Raw genomic sequence first — 16,215 nt, 5'->3', positions numbered from 1 at the left:
GGAGACTGGGAAAGACTGGGGGTTGGAGCGAACTGTTTTCCCAACATCCTTGACAAGGAGATAACCCTCACGACGGAAGAGCAAAAATAACACGAATTTTTTTCACTGCATTAAATCACTCACTCAAAACAAACGAAAGCTACCGAGATCATTTATTGAGGTTGTCCAAAATTTAAAATCTACCGGCAGGGTGTATAATTTTGATGCTTTTCAAATCTACCCGATCAATAAAAGATGCTTTTATAATACAGATCACACAGGTGTCAAAGACTGACTACCATTTTATATATTTAAATCAAGCACTGTGGGCAACAGCGCTCGTAATCTAGTACAGTTGGGCGGGTAGGATTTGGCGTCAAGATGAGCCCAGCGCGTCTTTACCCTTTACACACTACCTTTAACAGAAAAAGCAAAGCCCCGTGCAAACGGACGCAACATTATTGGGAGTTGGGTCCGTTCGTACATAGCTAAAAGTTTGACCGCTTTCAACCTTTGTGCAATAACTCCCAACAACACGCAACGTAATCTTACCGGGACTCCTTTGACTGGCCAATAACTTGAGGCTGGAACCTCAGTAGGAGGCCACTAATAGAAGTACGACTGTAGTTGTCAGATATCACGTAAGGACCTATTAAAATTCGTTTATTTCAGATTTTTAGGTTGCTCACACTACAAGGGCACGAGAAACGGTGCTTAAAGGCCGACCAACATCCGTCGTGCGTCATGACTTCACGACAGATCGTGTCGTGTAAATTAGACCCACGACATTCATACAACACATTGTAGATTTCGTGCGATTTTGTGCGTGTGTGGATGGTGGAAAGTGATGACGTATGCTAGCCGCGCACGATATTCGTAAGCAAAAATCGTACCGTTTAAATCGGCCCTAACATTTCCAATTATCTAACACGTTCTAGGTGTTTAGGTGGTTCAGTTAGGGGCGAAGTTAGGGTACCAATCTTCCACCAGCCCCTCTCCTCTGCCGAGGTTCTTTCTCTCTCCCCAGCCTCCCCACGACACAGAGAGACCTCTGCGGAGGGGAGAGATCCACCATTAATAACAAAAAAGTAAAAAAATTAAAATGTTGTCTGATTTGAGTCGTCACCTTGAGTCGCAAACTTCCGAGAGAGAAGTGCTCAGGAATTTGCAACTCAAAAATTTCAACGCCAATAATCGAGGTCACATTTTTAGGCGGTATGTTCGAAAATTGACGGGCGTGGTGTGAACACCATTTTGGATTTGCTTAAGTATTGTTCTGCGCATGGGCAGTTGTAAAAACCACTGAGAAAAGTTGAAAAAAGTAATGAGAACAGTGTCCGGTCAAATTTTTCAGTCCGCTGTCGAAAATTCGTTCGGTGCCGCTTGAACAGTAGTCTGAAATTCAGGCAAAACAAATTGTGGATTAACAACTTAGAAGCCAAAGCCCTCGCTTCCCGCACAAACATTAGCAAGTGTTTTAGTACAGCATTTGGCCAAGAGGTGAAGATGTGGGTGTAGATGTATGTGTGTAGAGCATAAACAGCCAGTAGTCAGAGTCTATCAAAGAGGGTGGCCAGTTAAGACATTCCCTTTAAATTCTTCAAAGTTATCCTCTTCAATTGACAGTCGAACCTTTGCAAAGAATTGGAAGTACTGTTGTAAATTGTGCCTAAAAATAAAAAGAAAATACAGTGATTTTTTAGAAGACAAGTGGAAGAGCAAAAATCACATTTGATCATTGGGAATGGCTAGATTTTTCACTCCTAAAAGTGTAACCGTTTAAAAATTGGAAAATTGTTTTAAGAAAACTGCTGTGTAATTAACAAATGATACCATGTAAATTTACTTCAACCGGTCTTATTTGAATGGTTACACTAACAGGACTTTGTCTACACTTAAATGATGTAGAGCATGCCTCGAGAATACAGAGACTGAGATTCAGTGAGTATACTCTTAGAGGGGCCTTCCATTTTTTTTAAAGATTAGTGTAGCGATGCAAATTTTATAATCTAGCACTTGGAAGAAGTAACCGTAACTAAACAATAGACTCTTTTAGCTACTGTGGTTTGTTCTCCCGTTTCAGACCACGTGATATTACTAAGGAGAACTGCACTGTTTGTCGTGTTTGTCTTATTCACCAACACATGGGTGCGTATAATTTCGGACAAGACAAAGTGCAAATTCCCTTGAGAACGGCAGACTTGGAATGAGAAAATAAACTATACCAGCCAGGCTAAAGATGTCTTTGTGAAAAAAAAAACACGTAAGTAAAATGTAATTGTAATATTATTGGTAGCTTACACCATAAGAAGAACAGTGGCTAGCATCTCCTTGGTAACGAGAAGGTGATGAATGTATGCCCGCGTATGATTTGTACAGCAGTAACAAGTGCAACCACTAACTACTGGTTTGAAGTCAGAACTGAATCTAGATAAAAAGTAAACATATAAATATTTTTTATAATACTTAACAAGTTTGATAAAATTGACTAATTCAGTAAATTTTTTATCTAGGACTCACACGATAACCCAAGAGATTATTAATATTTATTTATTTTTGACTTCAATTTTGTAGCTACCTCCAAAATACCACAAATTTAGCAGTGGAGGATGCTTTCAACATGAGAAACAAACCAACTTGTTTAACCTCTTCAACTTGGCTGTTGCTAATATATGTAATTTGCAGGCCGGAAATTGAAGAATTTGGAATTTCTTTTGGTTTTCCTATGAAAGTAGCTGGAGCTCATGGTCATGGAAGATGAGAGAAATTCCCAGCATCCGGCCCTTAGTAACAGCCTTAATTTAATCCAGAATAACCTGAATAACAGGCCTCCCTCAGGGAGAGAGGGTGGGGGATCCTTTATGCTCAGTCTGATACTATTGTTCAAGGTAAAATCAATTGAGCAGCTTTTGAACAAATGCTAAATGATTTTGCATCCCAAGTAAAGCCTTTGTTTTGCAAAACAGAAAAAAGATCACTTACCCAATCTCATTAAGATTAATAGTATACAGCGTGCCATTATCATTATCTGTCCCATTAGAAGAATTTTTCAAATTATCATCTTGAATTTTCCTTTTTTGTTCTAGTGGCTCTTGAGCAGGAGGTGAATAAGAAAGCTCTGCCTTAAATCTTTTTCTACTCCAATTTAGGTTTAGTGCGCACCCACGCTCAGCCACCTGACATGGATAAGTAAAACAATTAAGGAATATGTAACAAAGTACAGATGCAGTGGTTATACTCTTTTACATTCAAACATGGTCGGTCAACTCCTGTTATTGCAGAAACTGTTTGGACCACAAGTGAGTGTCCTTAATAGCAATAATCTGTACTAGTGTAAACTTAAGTCAGCCAAATGTTTGTAAGTTAAATCTTATGCTGTGGATTTGGCTGCTGCCATATTATTATCTGCATCTCTGTGTGATATTTGGATGAAGAGGATATGCTGATATGTTGAAAAACAGAAAGGATATGAGGAATCAAATAGATCAATTCCACAGCCCACAGCAATGACAACCTCCTCTACAAAATAAAAAGAAGAAACTGATGTATTACAAAATTGAGGAGTATTGAATGACTACTCTAAAAGTGAATTTAAAAAACTAAAAATGAAAGAACGCAACACCTGTTTTACCTTGTTTGTCAAAACATTTAGATCTGCCTACATGTAACAATGATTGTGGCACATTTATGCATAGACATTAATGGAATACAGCTTTTGTTTGACACAATAGTTTCTCTAAGGAAGAAGCTTTTATGTCATATTTTACACACAGATCAGATGGACATAAACCAGACATGATCATGCTTTTATTCTTTCCCTTGGTAAATACATTGTTTGCACCCCTTTTTATTGTTTACTCAATCACAATGAATAACTCACTCTGTGTTCTTGTCTCTTTATAACCAAAAGCCATCAATTTTGAACATTGGCTTCCAAAAGGAAAGAAAAAAATACACAAGTTTTGTTCCCTTGATTTGAAGCCTGGAAACTGTTTGGCAGCCTGGGATACAGCGATGTTTCGTATATTCCTAGTGGTCATTCATGTAACACTGGCCTTAACTGACCTAATACTAGCAAGAGCTCTATTTCAGATGTAAGTTTGGGTTTCTCCTCCAGGAGTGGCTTCCTGTGTTTAAGTAAATTAAACATGTGTAAAGCAAGTTTGTTCAGTTTGGCTTCAAGGGCTGGAGGAAATTGGATTAATGCAATGTTAAAGCCCCTTGTGGGGGAGAAGGGTGGGGTGGTTCAACACCTGTTTTTTCTTAATGGGTTTGTTTTTTTTTTTCCGTCCTCTCAATTATTTCGCTTATCTTGGTCTAGCCCTATCACCTTCTCGCCTGCAAACTCACATGTCCTTTAACTCATCTCTTGAGTCACCAAGCCTTTGTTAAAGGAGCGTCCGCGGGGAATAGATTACGATATTATACTTTCCGTCATGCAAAGAAGCCAATGGGTGGTCACTTATGCATGCTTGATTTTTGTCCACCTGAGCCTCACTTTCATGTTTTAGCACAGGTGCTTGTGAAATGTGTGGGAACAGTTTCACATTACATGTACATACACAGTGAGCAGTAAAATGATTGATCAGGCTGATTTTAAAGCAGTTATAATTATTAGGTAAGTTGCTTGTAATTTGTTCTCCTTTTTCTATCCACCATCTTACTTTGTTCAAAGGCAGCATTACTTAAACCCTGCCTACATACACTGTCATTCAATTTTATCCATAAATTAAAAATTAAATTTCATTGTATCAATCTCATTATCAGATATTACCATATCCAGAAACAACAGGAAGATAACATTATTCTAAACCAAGAATAAATTTGAATCACAAGACAAAAAGTATTAGCTTTGTTTCTGGAACTGGTTCATTAATTCACCTGGAGATCCTAATCCATGCATAAGGCGGGGTTTATTATCAGGAAGTTTTTCCTGTTAAAGAAATGTGAAGGTCAAATCAGTTTAATAACTGAGTCATCAAGATTTGTGCTAAAATCAAAATTAGACTCGCCTGTATTGTTGATTTTTCAGATGCATTTTTTAAAGGCTTTACTTGCTAAAAACCATCATGAAGTTTTAACAAACATCCTACCCCCAGATTTCAATGCATTCAGTTCATATCAATTGCTTACCATTAACGAAAGAACATGCAAATTCAAGTGTAACTGATCAAAATCCTACACTTCTAATTGGTTACTTTCTCTAACAGTGCATTCCTTTTTTCTCTCTATAAAGGGACCTTTTCCACCCAAAAAGTCACTTTCTTTTGCTTGCAACAACACGAGCACCAGTTTCTCCTGGGGCATATAAAACAAACCAACTTCGTGACTGACAAGTGATGCGAACAACTAAAACACTAAAAAGACATGCACGAGAGAAACCTCTGCTTGCAGGGTAGACGATTAAAGGTAAAACTTAAAGAGGAAACATTTCACTGCACAGTGTATGATAATTTGAAATTTTAGTGAAAACATATTTTAATGCTCAACAGATTTTTTTAGCCAAACATTTCATCCTAGCAGTATAAAATCAAGGCCTCTGCAAAATTCACTTGTTTCGGAGTACATGTATACCTACCACTGTCCTCTGCAGCAGGTGGTTCCATTCACATTCACTTGAACTAAAACCCTCCAGAACAAAGCCTAACCAATAATATGTAGGGGTAAAAAGAGAAAAAAAATTCTACAATTTAATTGATGATGTTGATGATGATGATGTTTGATGGTGTTATTGCTTATGATAATGATGATTGTGATGACAATGATAAAATTACGAGTACTCTGAAAGAAAAAAAGAGCAGCAGGAGTACACTACAAGGATTCCCTCACAACCCATCTGATGACAAATTTAGTTAAATGAGGTTGATGGGACATGAAGACAAAACTAAACAAGTCATAATAATATTACTATGAAAAGTGTCCAGATAACTCAAACCCTTACTAACTCGAAACTCATGCTAACTCGAACCAAAATCGATTTCCACTGGATTTGCTTCATACATCTACTGTAATTTTACCCTCAGTAACTTGAACCCTGGATAACTCGAACCTCCCGCTAACTCTAAGTATTTTTGTTTCCCTTCAGATCATTTCCATACAATTTTACCCTAGATAACTCAAACCAAGTTTTAAGTGCATGACAAATTGAAAAAAATGCAGTGAATTGTAGTCCAAAATATTGAATTTCTCTAAAAACAACCGTCCAATTTAAACACATTGTTTCGCACTGTACTGATTAATCAAGTTTTGTTGGTTAATTTCTTTTTTTAAAAAATCAATATATCTCTTGCTGCCCTTGAAGTGAAGTGTGCATGATACTTGCATTCCTCCCTCATCCCATTTTCCTCTTTCTGGCTATTTGCTTTGAGCTCCTGATAACTGAAACTGTTTTCAATTTCCATTGAAGGTTTGACAGTTATTGAGAGTCAATTATAGATTAAAGAAAAGTCTTCTTATACTTTTTACCTGCTACAGATCTTTTTGAAGTTTCTGAAGCTGATCGTATTCGCTCTTTTTCTGAGTTTGAGCCCTCAATAACTCCAAATAAGTTACAAGAAGATAAACTCTAAAAGTGAAAATAAAATAAAATAAGTTAGCCAAAATTAAATTGCAAACAAAATTATTTTTTACTTTGAGGCACCAAATTACAACAATAAAACTGACTTCACTGAACAACCCAAAATGTTTTCATTTCTCATGCATGGAGACCACTTAAATGTACTGTAATTAACAAGTCACGGTGAAATACCACAATAAGTTGTTATTGAAACACTTTCCAGTCACACAATAAATTATATTAAAAATCACCCTTTTTTCAACTTTTTTCTTCAATTGTGAAAATTGTCAAGTAAGGCTTCCGACTGGACATAATGTACATGTATTTTGTCACAGGTAAAAAAAATGAATTCAATATGGAATACTTTTTGTCTGCAACACACAATTAAAATTGTACTTCTCTATTTTGACCTGAATACATCTCCATAGTTTATTTATTTCATACATGTAAATAGGTTGAGTATGATCGTCCAGGTGAGTGTAGTCCTCAATAGGACTGTTGTAGTCACTGTCAACAACAACAGTCCTATTTCAGACTACGTTTACCTGGATGATTATACTCATCCTACTTAAGAAATGACTCCTGGGTTTAAACCTTTCACAGTTTATTTATTGACACTTTATTTAAATCACTGGTTGTTTTAAAAAGAAAATTCACCTAAACACTGTACTATTTACCTTACTCTCCATTTCTTCAATACATTTATCAAGAAACTTTAATGTTCGATCAACAGATTTGCGAATTCTCTTGTCAGTCTGCTTAAAGGCTGGAATGGTATCACAGAGACATTCAGCTATATTAGGCTTGAATGTTTGGAGAAAAGTCAGGAAAAGGTTGACATCTACCTGGCAATGAAAAACCCCATTACACCAGAAAAATCTGAGAGATCTTACATAATAAATTTTAATGCAATAAATAATAGTTTTAAAAAAAATTATCAGATTTTCACGCATTTCATCTTCCTGGCACAATGAACATCTCTGTGGTAAGAAATCAAAAAAGTAGCTGTCGCCTTATTTTCTCTTTCTACAGTTTGCATAAACATGTTTGTTAATATTGACTATTTACATATAAAGATAAGGTGCCACCCAATGCCACCAAAGATGCAGAAAACCTGACAATGGGACATCCTAGAAAATAATTTTATGATCCTAAGGGGTTTCATGGAAATTTTACTATTCCATCAGTTGTGTTGCTGTACAGCAGGGTGCTTTAAAATAATACTTTTAACTATTGATTATCTCCTATAACCAATCAAAAGACTAGGGTAGTTCCTGCAACATATTTTGCTACATCCTGTTTAATGATATATTTCAGGGCACCACCTTTACACAATGTTTATTCCATGTAACTACGTAGCAAGTACCTTTTTACGACCACCAGGAGTCCACACAGAAACACACTTTTCTTCATTGTATCCTTCACGTATATCTTGAAAGGGATCTTTAATTGATAGGTAGGAAACATATTCCTGGGATAAAAAGGAAGTAATATTATTCCATTCACAAAATAATATTAAAAAGATCCCCTCGTATACCATCTCTATGATTAAGCTTATATACAGAGATCTTGCTGAGCATTAGGATCCTAATCAATGTCCCAATCCTGAAAAGGATCAGGTTCAGGCCCCTGTTCCTAAGCAGGATCCTGCAGGATCCTAAACAGGTTTCTATCCCTGCCAACTTTTTCTGAGTCGAATGTGCAAGATTTTTGCCTTGTCATGAGCAGAATTTCTGAAAACATCCCGGCGACTTCCAAAGATTTCTGACGATTTTACAAAGATGTCTGAATGTTGCCAAAAAAATTAATGTCCGAAGATGTTCTGACAAACTTTGAACACTTCCAAAGCTATTTAAAAGATGACAATTTTAATGTTTTGATTTCCTTAGGACACAAAGTCATCATTCAATGCCTTTCTGGAATATTTTCATGAAAATAGAATTAAATTGTTGTTATTACCGGTAATCATGTGTAAAAGAATTATTTGTCTGGATTTGTGAATCAGGCATGAGAAAAATTGTCCTTGATGAGTGAGATCAATGTGATCAGTCCCCAGGCATGAGACTCACATATAATGAATAAGAATTGGCAGGTACAGGTTTCTCACCAGGTTACCCACCTTATGAGAGGTCTAAGAACTGAAAGGAGGGTCCTAAAAGCAAACATCTTTACGAAAAGTACTGTGGAACCCTGTTCATGCTAGCTAATCTGCAACACGAATTTGGCCATATTTATGGGTTGGCTACATGTAGGTAGGCTAATATAATAATTCATTATTGTTTACTGTACTTTACTCTGGCTAGCCACATATCAGTCTTCACCTCAAGTCCTAAGAATTCTGTTATTCCATTGCAGCTACATTTTGTAATAGTCTCAGCTCCTGGCTGATCAACTCTGTTAAATACAATAACCAGACATTGAATAAAAATAAATGCTAAACCTGATATCATTAAGTTTACAAGTTCACAACTATTAATCTTGAGATAATGGCTCAGTCAACTCCAGGCATGCCCATCCCCCCCTGCCCCCAAGGCAGTTGTCATTTTTTCTGGAAAAGCCGTATATGCCCCACAATAGGGCCGAATAGTTCAAAGAAAAACTTCACGGAGGGGCCTAACAAATGGAGGCAATGCTCTAGACAACACCAAAATTGCACTTTCCAGTAAATAAGCTGCAAATGCCGTATTTATAGGAAATCTGTAATAATCTGATCAAAACGTGGTATATGTTGGAGAAATAATAATCATGTAATGTGATTCATTGATTAAGATCATATGACACTCTCTAGGGGATTACACGTGCTCCTCGATTGCATAATCTTATCATTTATTCTCTCGTCTTGTAGCTTATGTTGTTCAGTTCTAGTTGTAACCTTCGTTCGGATTGCATTAAAGATAGATTCTTAATAGTATAAAGCACCTTTCGCAAATTGCTCCTAGCCGTTAGAATTTACAAATTCCCCACCGGCGGGACTGACAAGATGACAAATGCCCAGGAGGGGGGGATGGGCACGCTTGGAATTGACTGAGCCATAATTTAATATACTAATAGGACTTGGTGGAGTCCAATTCAGTTAGAAATCAAGGCAGCGTAAAATGCAGACTGTGGACTATTGTTTTTAGGGTTAGAAAACTATGAGACTATTATTGTCACATTCTCATTAGGGACCTTAAGCATCAACAACGAAATGGGACGACGATGCCGACTGGAAGTGAAATTTTCCTGCGCGAACCTTCCGGGCATGCATCGGGTTGTCAAAACGTCATCCAGCCTTTGTCGACGATGAAATTCACGGAGTTTTGCAGTAGTCGCTAAAACGTTATTATAAAATATGCTTTTTGTGTGTAAATCACTCTTTTTCCACCTTGTCATTCAGTACATGTAGAATCCAAATGTTAAGCATTTTGTTGATTTCTTCGCTTGCTAACTCGAATTTTTTTTTCAGGTTCGGTTTGTTTCAGTATTCACTTTTAACTTCAAAACAAAAACAAAAGCTGCGCGACAAAGAGAAAGCCTCCACAATCAAATTACAGGTCATAAAGAGCAATCAATTTGCCACCATTGATTAAACATTGTCATAGCTTATAAGATGTAAATTACGGAGGTCTTTGAATGCCATAACAAGACTGTAACAAGACAAACTTCTTTGCAAAAAAAAAGTCGCCGTCTGTCTGGGAAACTGCACTGCTTAAACTTCGTTTTCGCCACTGAAAATGAAACCCTTGGCCCAGTCTGCCTTGGTTGCGAAGCATCATCGTCGTGCATTTCGTTGTCAATGCTTAAGGTCCCTATTTCCATGGGAAAAACAACAGACCGCAGTCTGCGTTTTACACTGACCAGTTTGAAATCATGAATACGAGTTATTAACAAAATTGGACGACTGCACAGCGGGAGTCTGATTTGTTTAATCACAAGTATGATTACTGACCAAACTGGATGACATTAAGTTCTCTTATACCAAGACACAAGTTTCAGATTTCCTAATAACCCCATACATTTATTATGCATACTCATTTCGACTCGATGATGTAGTAAACTAGTAATAGTTGACACTACATTTGCCCCCGCTCTGTATATTGTCGGTCAGTAGTGTTCTGCTTGCTCGTTGTGTAGCTCTTTGAAATATACCAATTTATAATCAAGATTTTCACACATATTCCATACACATGTACAACAGGTGAGCTAAATACAGGAAACGCTAGGTTCCATGCACAATTTCAGTTCGATTTACACAGCTTTGATCAAAACATTCTCAGTTTCGAGAATAGTTTATTTTAAACCATACGAAGAAGTTGAATTTTTCGCTATTTCTCTTTCACTTTTTACATGCAGTTCATTTTATTTGCCGGAAAGTAACGTAACGCAAAAGAGTATCGCAGTATGGCTGCACAATAAATGTCACAAAATCTACCTAAGCGGTCCCTTCGGGATTTTCTGTCTTTATGTCACCCTAACCATTTCGTTCTTGCGGGTGCAAACAATAGAAACGTCATCATTACCTACCGATTCCTCGCAGCCCCTGTTCAAGCAAATCAAGATTTTTTCTAGTATACTGACTGTATATTTCAACTGTAAGTACTGTCCTTAATATACGCGCAAGTTACTAGAGTGCATCCTCGGGATTTCCTAGAAATCCCTGCGGGGGTAACTACAGTGAAACCTGTATTAAGCGGACACCGTATTAAGCGGACACCCTCTATTAAGCGGACAGTAGCCGAAGTCCCCAAATCTATTTCCCTTATTTACTTTAAATGAAACCTTTATTAAGCGGACGCTGACACCTAAAAAGTACCTAAAGTGATCATTTCTGTTGTTGCCAACCTGTATTAAGCGGACACTTGTAATTAAATTCCACCACCCAACATGCCAGACACCGGAAATGCTAAAGATTGTCTCGAATTGTCACCCACAAATTTTTCGATTTTTACATTAAAAAACATGACTTGAAGAACTTAATTTGATTAGTTTCCCAGTACAGTATTGTTTTCTATTTCGTTTTGTTTGTATAGAGCTTTTTTCACTCATCTGATTTCTTCAAATTTGAGTTGTAAAGAAATTCATGCAAAGGTATATCGTCATAGTCTCTGCGAGTATACTAAACATTTTCCACTGTTTATTTGAATGGCATTTGATACCTCATATGTCGTTATCTATTGAAACCTTTTTTAGGCAGACACCCTGTATTAAGCGGACACTGCAGCTTTCCCCGAGGGTGTCCGCTTAATACACTAGGTTTCACTGTATTTGTAGATAAGGGGGAAATTGCTGCAGGCATAATAAATTTATTGGGTTATACAGAAATCTTACCCACTGTCCTATTAATACTGAAATCAGGACAGCTGATAGCCAATCAGATTTGAGAATTTTGATATAGTAAACTTATGAGCTAATAATAAGCTTTCGTGCACAGCTTAATAAAATTTCACTACAAGTAAAACCGCAAGCGTTAGACCTATCTGACCTAACACGGTGTACTCCTAAGATACTTTAGTAAGGATTTTAAATACGCTTATTGTGCTCTTACAATTAATAATCGTTTACTGTAATTCAGCGATCTTGGCCTCGGCCATAACTGTTTAATATGAACAGAACAAACTCACGTGGATTCAAGAGTCAGATGAACAATTGCTGGTAAATCTGCAACTGTATGCAATAGATCCCGAGTGAGATGGGGAACTGCTCCTCCTCTTGTGTACAATGAACAGCCAGGTGTCTGAATCTGGCGATTCTCTAACTTAAGAACACCTCGTCTGCACTTTCTTAGCTTCTTCCGAACCGTAAAATCCATGTTGATTTCCATGAAACAAACGGCTCGTCATGTAGCGGAATCATTCTGTATCCTTTGTATTAAGGGAAACCAGAAACCCACGGAAAAGTTCATTATGATTGCACTACTGAAAGATAAAAATGAAAAATGAAATGCAAACAAAGAGGAGACTTTGATCTATGGTTACACAAAAGACATAAAAAAATCAAAACACTCTCAACATTGAATAAGACACCATACTACTATTACTTGACGTATTCTAAGAAAATACCGGAAGAACCTGGGACCGCCAAAACATTTATTCATATATTTTAAAACTGCCGATTTCTTAACGTAGTGGCTGCGTGGCCTAATGGATAAGGCGTCCGACTTCGGATCGGAAGATTGCGGGTTCGACTCCCGTCGTGGTCGAATTTTTTCTCTCTTACTTTTTTCTATCATTTAAATCCCTTTCTTTTTCCATTTCTTAGCGTATTTTCAATTTACAGAAAGCTAAAAACTCTTTACTATAAAATACACTCATGACCTTGAAGTTCAAGGGTTCGACACCTCTCGTGGTCCGTCGGTCATGGTCGACTTTTTTTTCTTATTCTTAAAAAATTTAGTTGTCCCTGAGTTTTGTTAGGGCAGCGGTTAGGGTTATTCTTTCTCACTGGAATTTCGATTTCCTTTCTTAAGCGGGGATAAATAGTTAAGGAACAAAAAAGACAACGACGGGGGACGAACCCGCAACCTTTAAAAACTTGCTTTAAAAACATTGCGGGTTCGGCTCCCTTCACTGGTGGAGACGAAGCGACAGTCTTTATAATGTATTAAAGATTCAAATGATTGCGGCTGGAGTCGAATCCGCAATCTTTTTTATGCAAGGTTCAAAAGATTTCGAGTTCGTCCTTCACGGGTGGAGTCGAACCCACAATCTTTTTTATCTAATGCATCAGTCAATTCCACCTGCGCCCAGCGCCCCCCCGGGCTGACCCCCGGGCATTAGCATTTTTTTTGCCTTGGACGGCAAATTCCCGGGGGTGGGGACTCTTGAGCTGTCAAACCCCCCGGGGTGGGGACGAAAAAAGAGGGCAAATGCCCCGTCCTCCGTCAACACTGCAACATTTTTCATTGCTCGCACAGTCAAATAGTGCCATTTTAAGCATTTTAATATGCGATTTTTTGTTTTAATTGACGTCTTCCTTTGTAATAGCGCTAGGATTCTAAAGACTTCACGCCGCGACGACATGCACCAGTTTACGGTTTTAGTATTGATATGAAATTATTGGCATCAAACTCAATTGACGGCTGTAAAATTATATGTTTTGAATAGTTTTATAAATATGAAAGGATGTTCTTCAAATAATATCAACAGAAATTTGATTCAGTAACCAAAAAACGTTGAGTCACATCGATAGCTCCAATTTCGCTACGTAATCCTGGCTTGATAAGCAATGAAGAAGTGCATACATACATGTAAAATCGAGATCATGCCTTTACAACCCTCTACAATTTATTCCTGTCCTTGACAGATGAGCCAATCTGCTTTTTTTCCAGTAAAACCTTCTGTGTAGTTATATTCTGATAGAAAAACCGCGTGCGTGTCAAAAGCTCGGGAATGGCCCGGGGGTTTGGAAATGCCCGGCCCCCGGGCAGTGCAAAATTTGCAAATGCCCCACCCCCGGGACTGACAAGGCGGGCAAATGCCCCGTAGTTGCCCGGGGGGGAGCTGGGCGCAGGTGGAATTGACTGATGCATAAGGTTCAAAAGGTTGCGGGTTTGACTCGGCTTTCACGGTGGAGTCGAACCCACAATTTTCTTAAGGTTCAAAAGATTGCGGGTTCGACTCCTTTCACGGGTGGAGTCGAACCCACAATCTTCCTTATCTAAGCTTTAAAAAATTGCGGGTTCGACTCCCTTCACGGGTGGAGTCGACCCCACAATCTTCCTTATCTAAGGTTTAAAAGATTGCGGGTTCGACTCCCTTCACGGGTGGAGTCGAACCCACAATCTTCCTTATCTAAGGTTTAAAAAATTGCGGGTTCGACTCGGGTTTCACGGTTGACTCCTTTCACGGGTGGAGTCGAACCCACACTCTTCCTTATCTAAGGTTTAAAAGATTGCGGGTTCGACTCGGCTTTCACGGGTGGAGTCGAACCCACAATTTTCTTAAAGTTCAAAAGATTGCGGGTTCGACTCCTTTCACGGGTGGAGTCGAACCCACAATCTTCCTTATCTAAGGTTAAAAGATTGCGGGTTCTACTCCCTTCACGGGTGGAGTCGAACCCACAATCTTCCTTATCTAAGGTTTAAAAGATTGCGGGTTCTACTCCCTTCACGGGTGGAGTCGAACCCACAATCTTCCTTATCTAAGGTTTAAAAGATTGCGGGTTCGACTCCCTTCACGGGTGGAGTCGAACCCACAATCTTCCTTATCTAAGGTTTAAAAAATTGCGGGTTCGACTCCCTTCACGGGTGGAGTCGAACCCACAATCTTCCTTATCTAAGGTTTAAAAGATTGCGGGTTCTACTCCCTTCACGGGTGGAGTCGAACCCACAATCTTCCTTATCTAAGGTTTAAAAGATTGCGGGTTCGACTCCCTTCACGGGTGGAGTCGAACCCACAATCTTCCTTATCTAAGGTTTAAAAAATTGCGGGTTCGACTCCCTTCACGGGTGGAGTCGAACCCACAATCTTCCTTATCTAAGGTTTAAAAGATTGCGGGTTCGACTCCCTTCACGGGTGGAGTCGAACCCACAATCTTCCTTATCTAAGGTTTAAAAGATTGCGGGTTCTACTCCCTTCACGGGTGGAGTCGAACCCACAATCTTCCTTATCTAAGGTTTAAAAAATTGCGGGTTCGACTCCCTTTACGGGTGGAGTCGAACCCACAATCTTCCTTATCTAAGGTTTAAAAGATTGCGGGTTCTACTCCCTTCACGGGTGGAGTCGAACCCACAATCTTCCTTATCTAAGGTTTAAAAGATTGCGGGTTCTACTCCCTTCACGGGTGGAGTCGAACCAACAATCTTCCTTATCTAAGGTTTAAAAGATTGCGGGTTCTACTCCCTTCACGGGTGGAGTCGAACCAACAATCTTCCTTATCTAAGGTTTAAAAGATTGCGGGTTCGACTCCCTTCACGGGTGGAGTCGAACCCACAATCTTCCTTATCTAAGGTTTAAAAGATTGCGGGTTCGCCTCCCTTTACGGGTGGAGTCGAACCCACAATCTTCCTTATCTAAGGTTTAAAAAATTGCGGGTTCGACTCCCTTCACGGGTGGAGTCGAACCCACAATCTTCCTTATCTAAGGTTTAAAAGATTGCGGGTTCGACTCCTTTCACGGGTGGAGTCGAACCCGCATTCTTTTTTGTGCTCGATCCGCGCCTCCTAAGCCTGTAACACGAATACTTCTCGGTTATCGTTTCACATAAAACGAATCGCACCCGTTTTTTTATAGCCTGTAATTTTGGACATTTTATCACGGCGTTAAAACAATGACCCACGCCACCACTGTAACTTCCGCCAGTTGTTTACTTTATAAAAATGTAGCACAAAAGTCGGTTACATCTCTTTCTGTTCTCGGTGAGTTTTTCGTTTGTGGTTCGTATGGTAGATACGTTCAGTCTTGCGAAACCAAAACCGAGGTCAAAGAAAGGAATGGGGGGGGGGGGGGGAGAGAGGGTTAAACAAACGAACCCCAAAGCAAAACGGGTGTAGACCCCCCCCCCTCACCCCACAAAGGGGCTTTGACTCGCTCATGAATCCAATCCTTCCACCCTTGCAGCCAAACTGGACAAATGTGCTTACACACGTGTTTATTTATATTAAGAAAGCCACTCCCGAGGGAGAAACGCACACACCCTCCTGAAATAGATCTCTCGCTACTAATTCGTCAGAATTGAGGCCAGTGTTACGCGAGCGAGCACTG

At 38.9% G+C, this 16,215-nt stretch overlaps 1 protein-coding gene and 1 non-coding gene across 2 annotated transcripts; one reads left to right on the top strand and one right to left on the bottom strand.

The window, feature by feature from the left end:
- Nucleotides 1–95: 95 nt before the first annotated feature.
- LOC140937499 (queuine tRNA-ribosyltransferase accessory subunit 2-like) lies at nucleotides 96–12,507 on the bottom strand. The gene is made up of 11 exons (XM_073387057.1): nucleotides 12,136–12,507; nucleotides 8,857–8,929; nucleotides 7,902–8,006; nucleotides 7,213–7,380; nucleotides 6,445–6,544; nucleotides 5,558–5,622; nucleotides 4,861–4,912; nucleotides 3,451–3,498; nucleotides 2,962–3,169; nucleotides 2,281–2,406; nucleotides 96–1,648 (listed from the first exon to the last, which is right to left on the bottom strand). The coding sequence occupies exons 1-11, from the start codon at nucleotides 12,333–12,335 to the stop codon at nucleotides 1,540–1,542; spliced, it is 1,254 nt and encodes a 417-aa protein (XP_073243158.1). The 5' UTR covers nucleotides 12,336–12,507; the 3' UTR covers nucleotides 96–1,539.
- Nucleotides 12,508–12,640: 133 nt separating this feature from the next.
- On the top strand, nucleotides 12,641–12,713 carry Trnar-ucg (transfer RNA arginine (anticodon UCG)). Its single transcript has one exon. It is a non-coding gene; the product is annotated as a tRNA-Arg (tRNA).
- Nucleotides 12,714–16,215: the final 3,502 nt, after the last annotated feature.

This window comes from Porites lutea, chromosome 5, assembly GCF_958299795.1.
Source record: "Porites lutea chromosome 5, jaPorLute2.1, whole genome shotgun sequence".
NCBI lineage: Eukaryota > Metazoa > Cnidaria > Anthozoa > Scleractinia > Poritidae > Porites > Porites lutea.
This window is presented reverse-complemented; position numbering and strand designations above follow the sequence as displayed.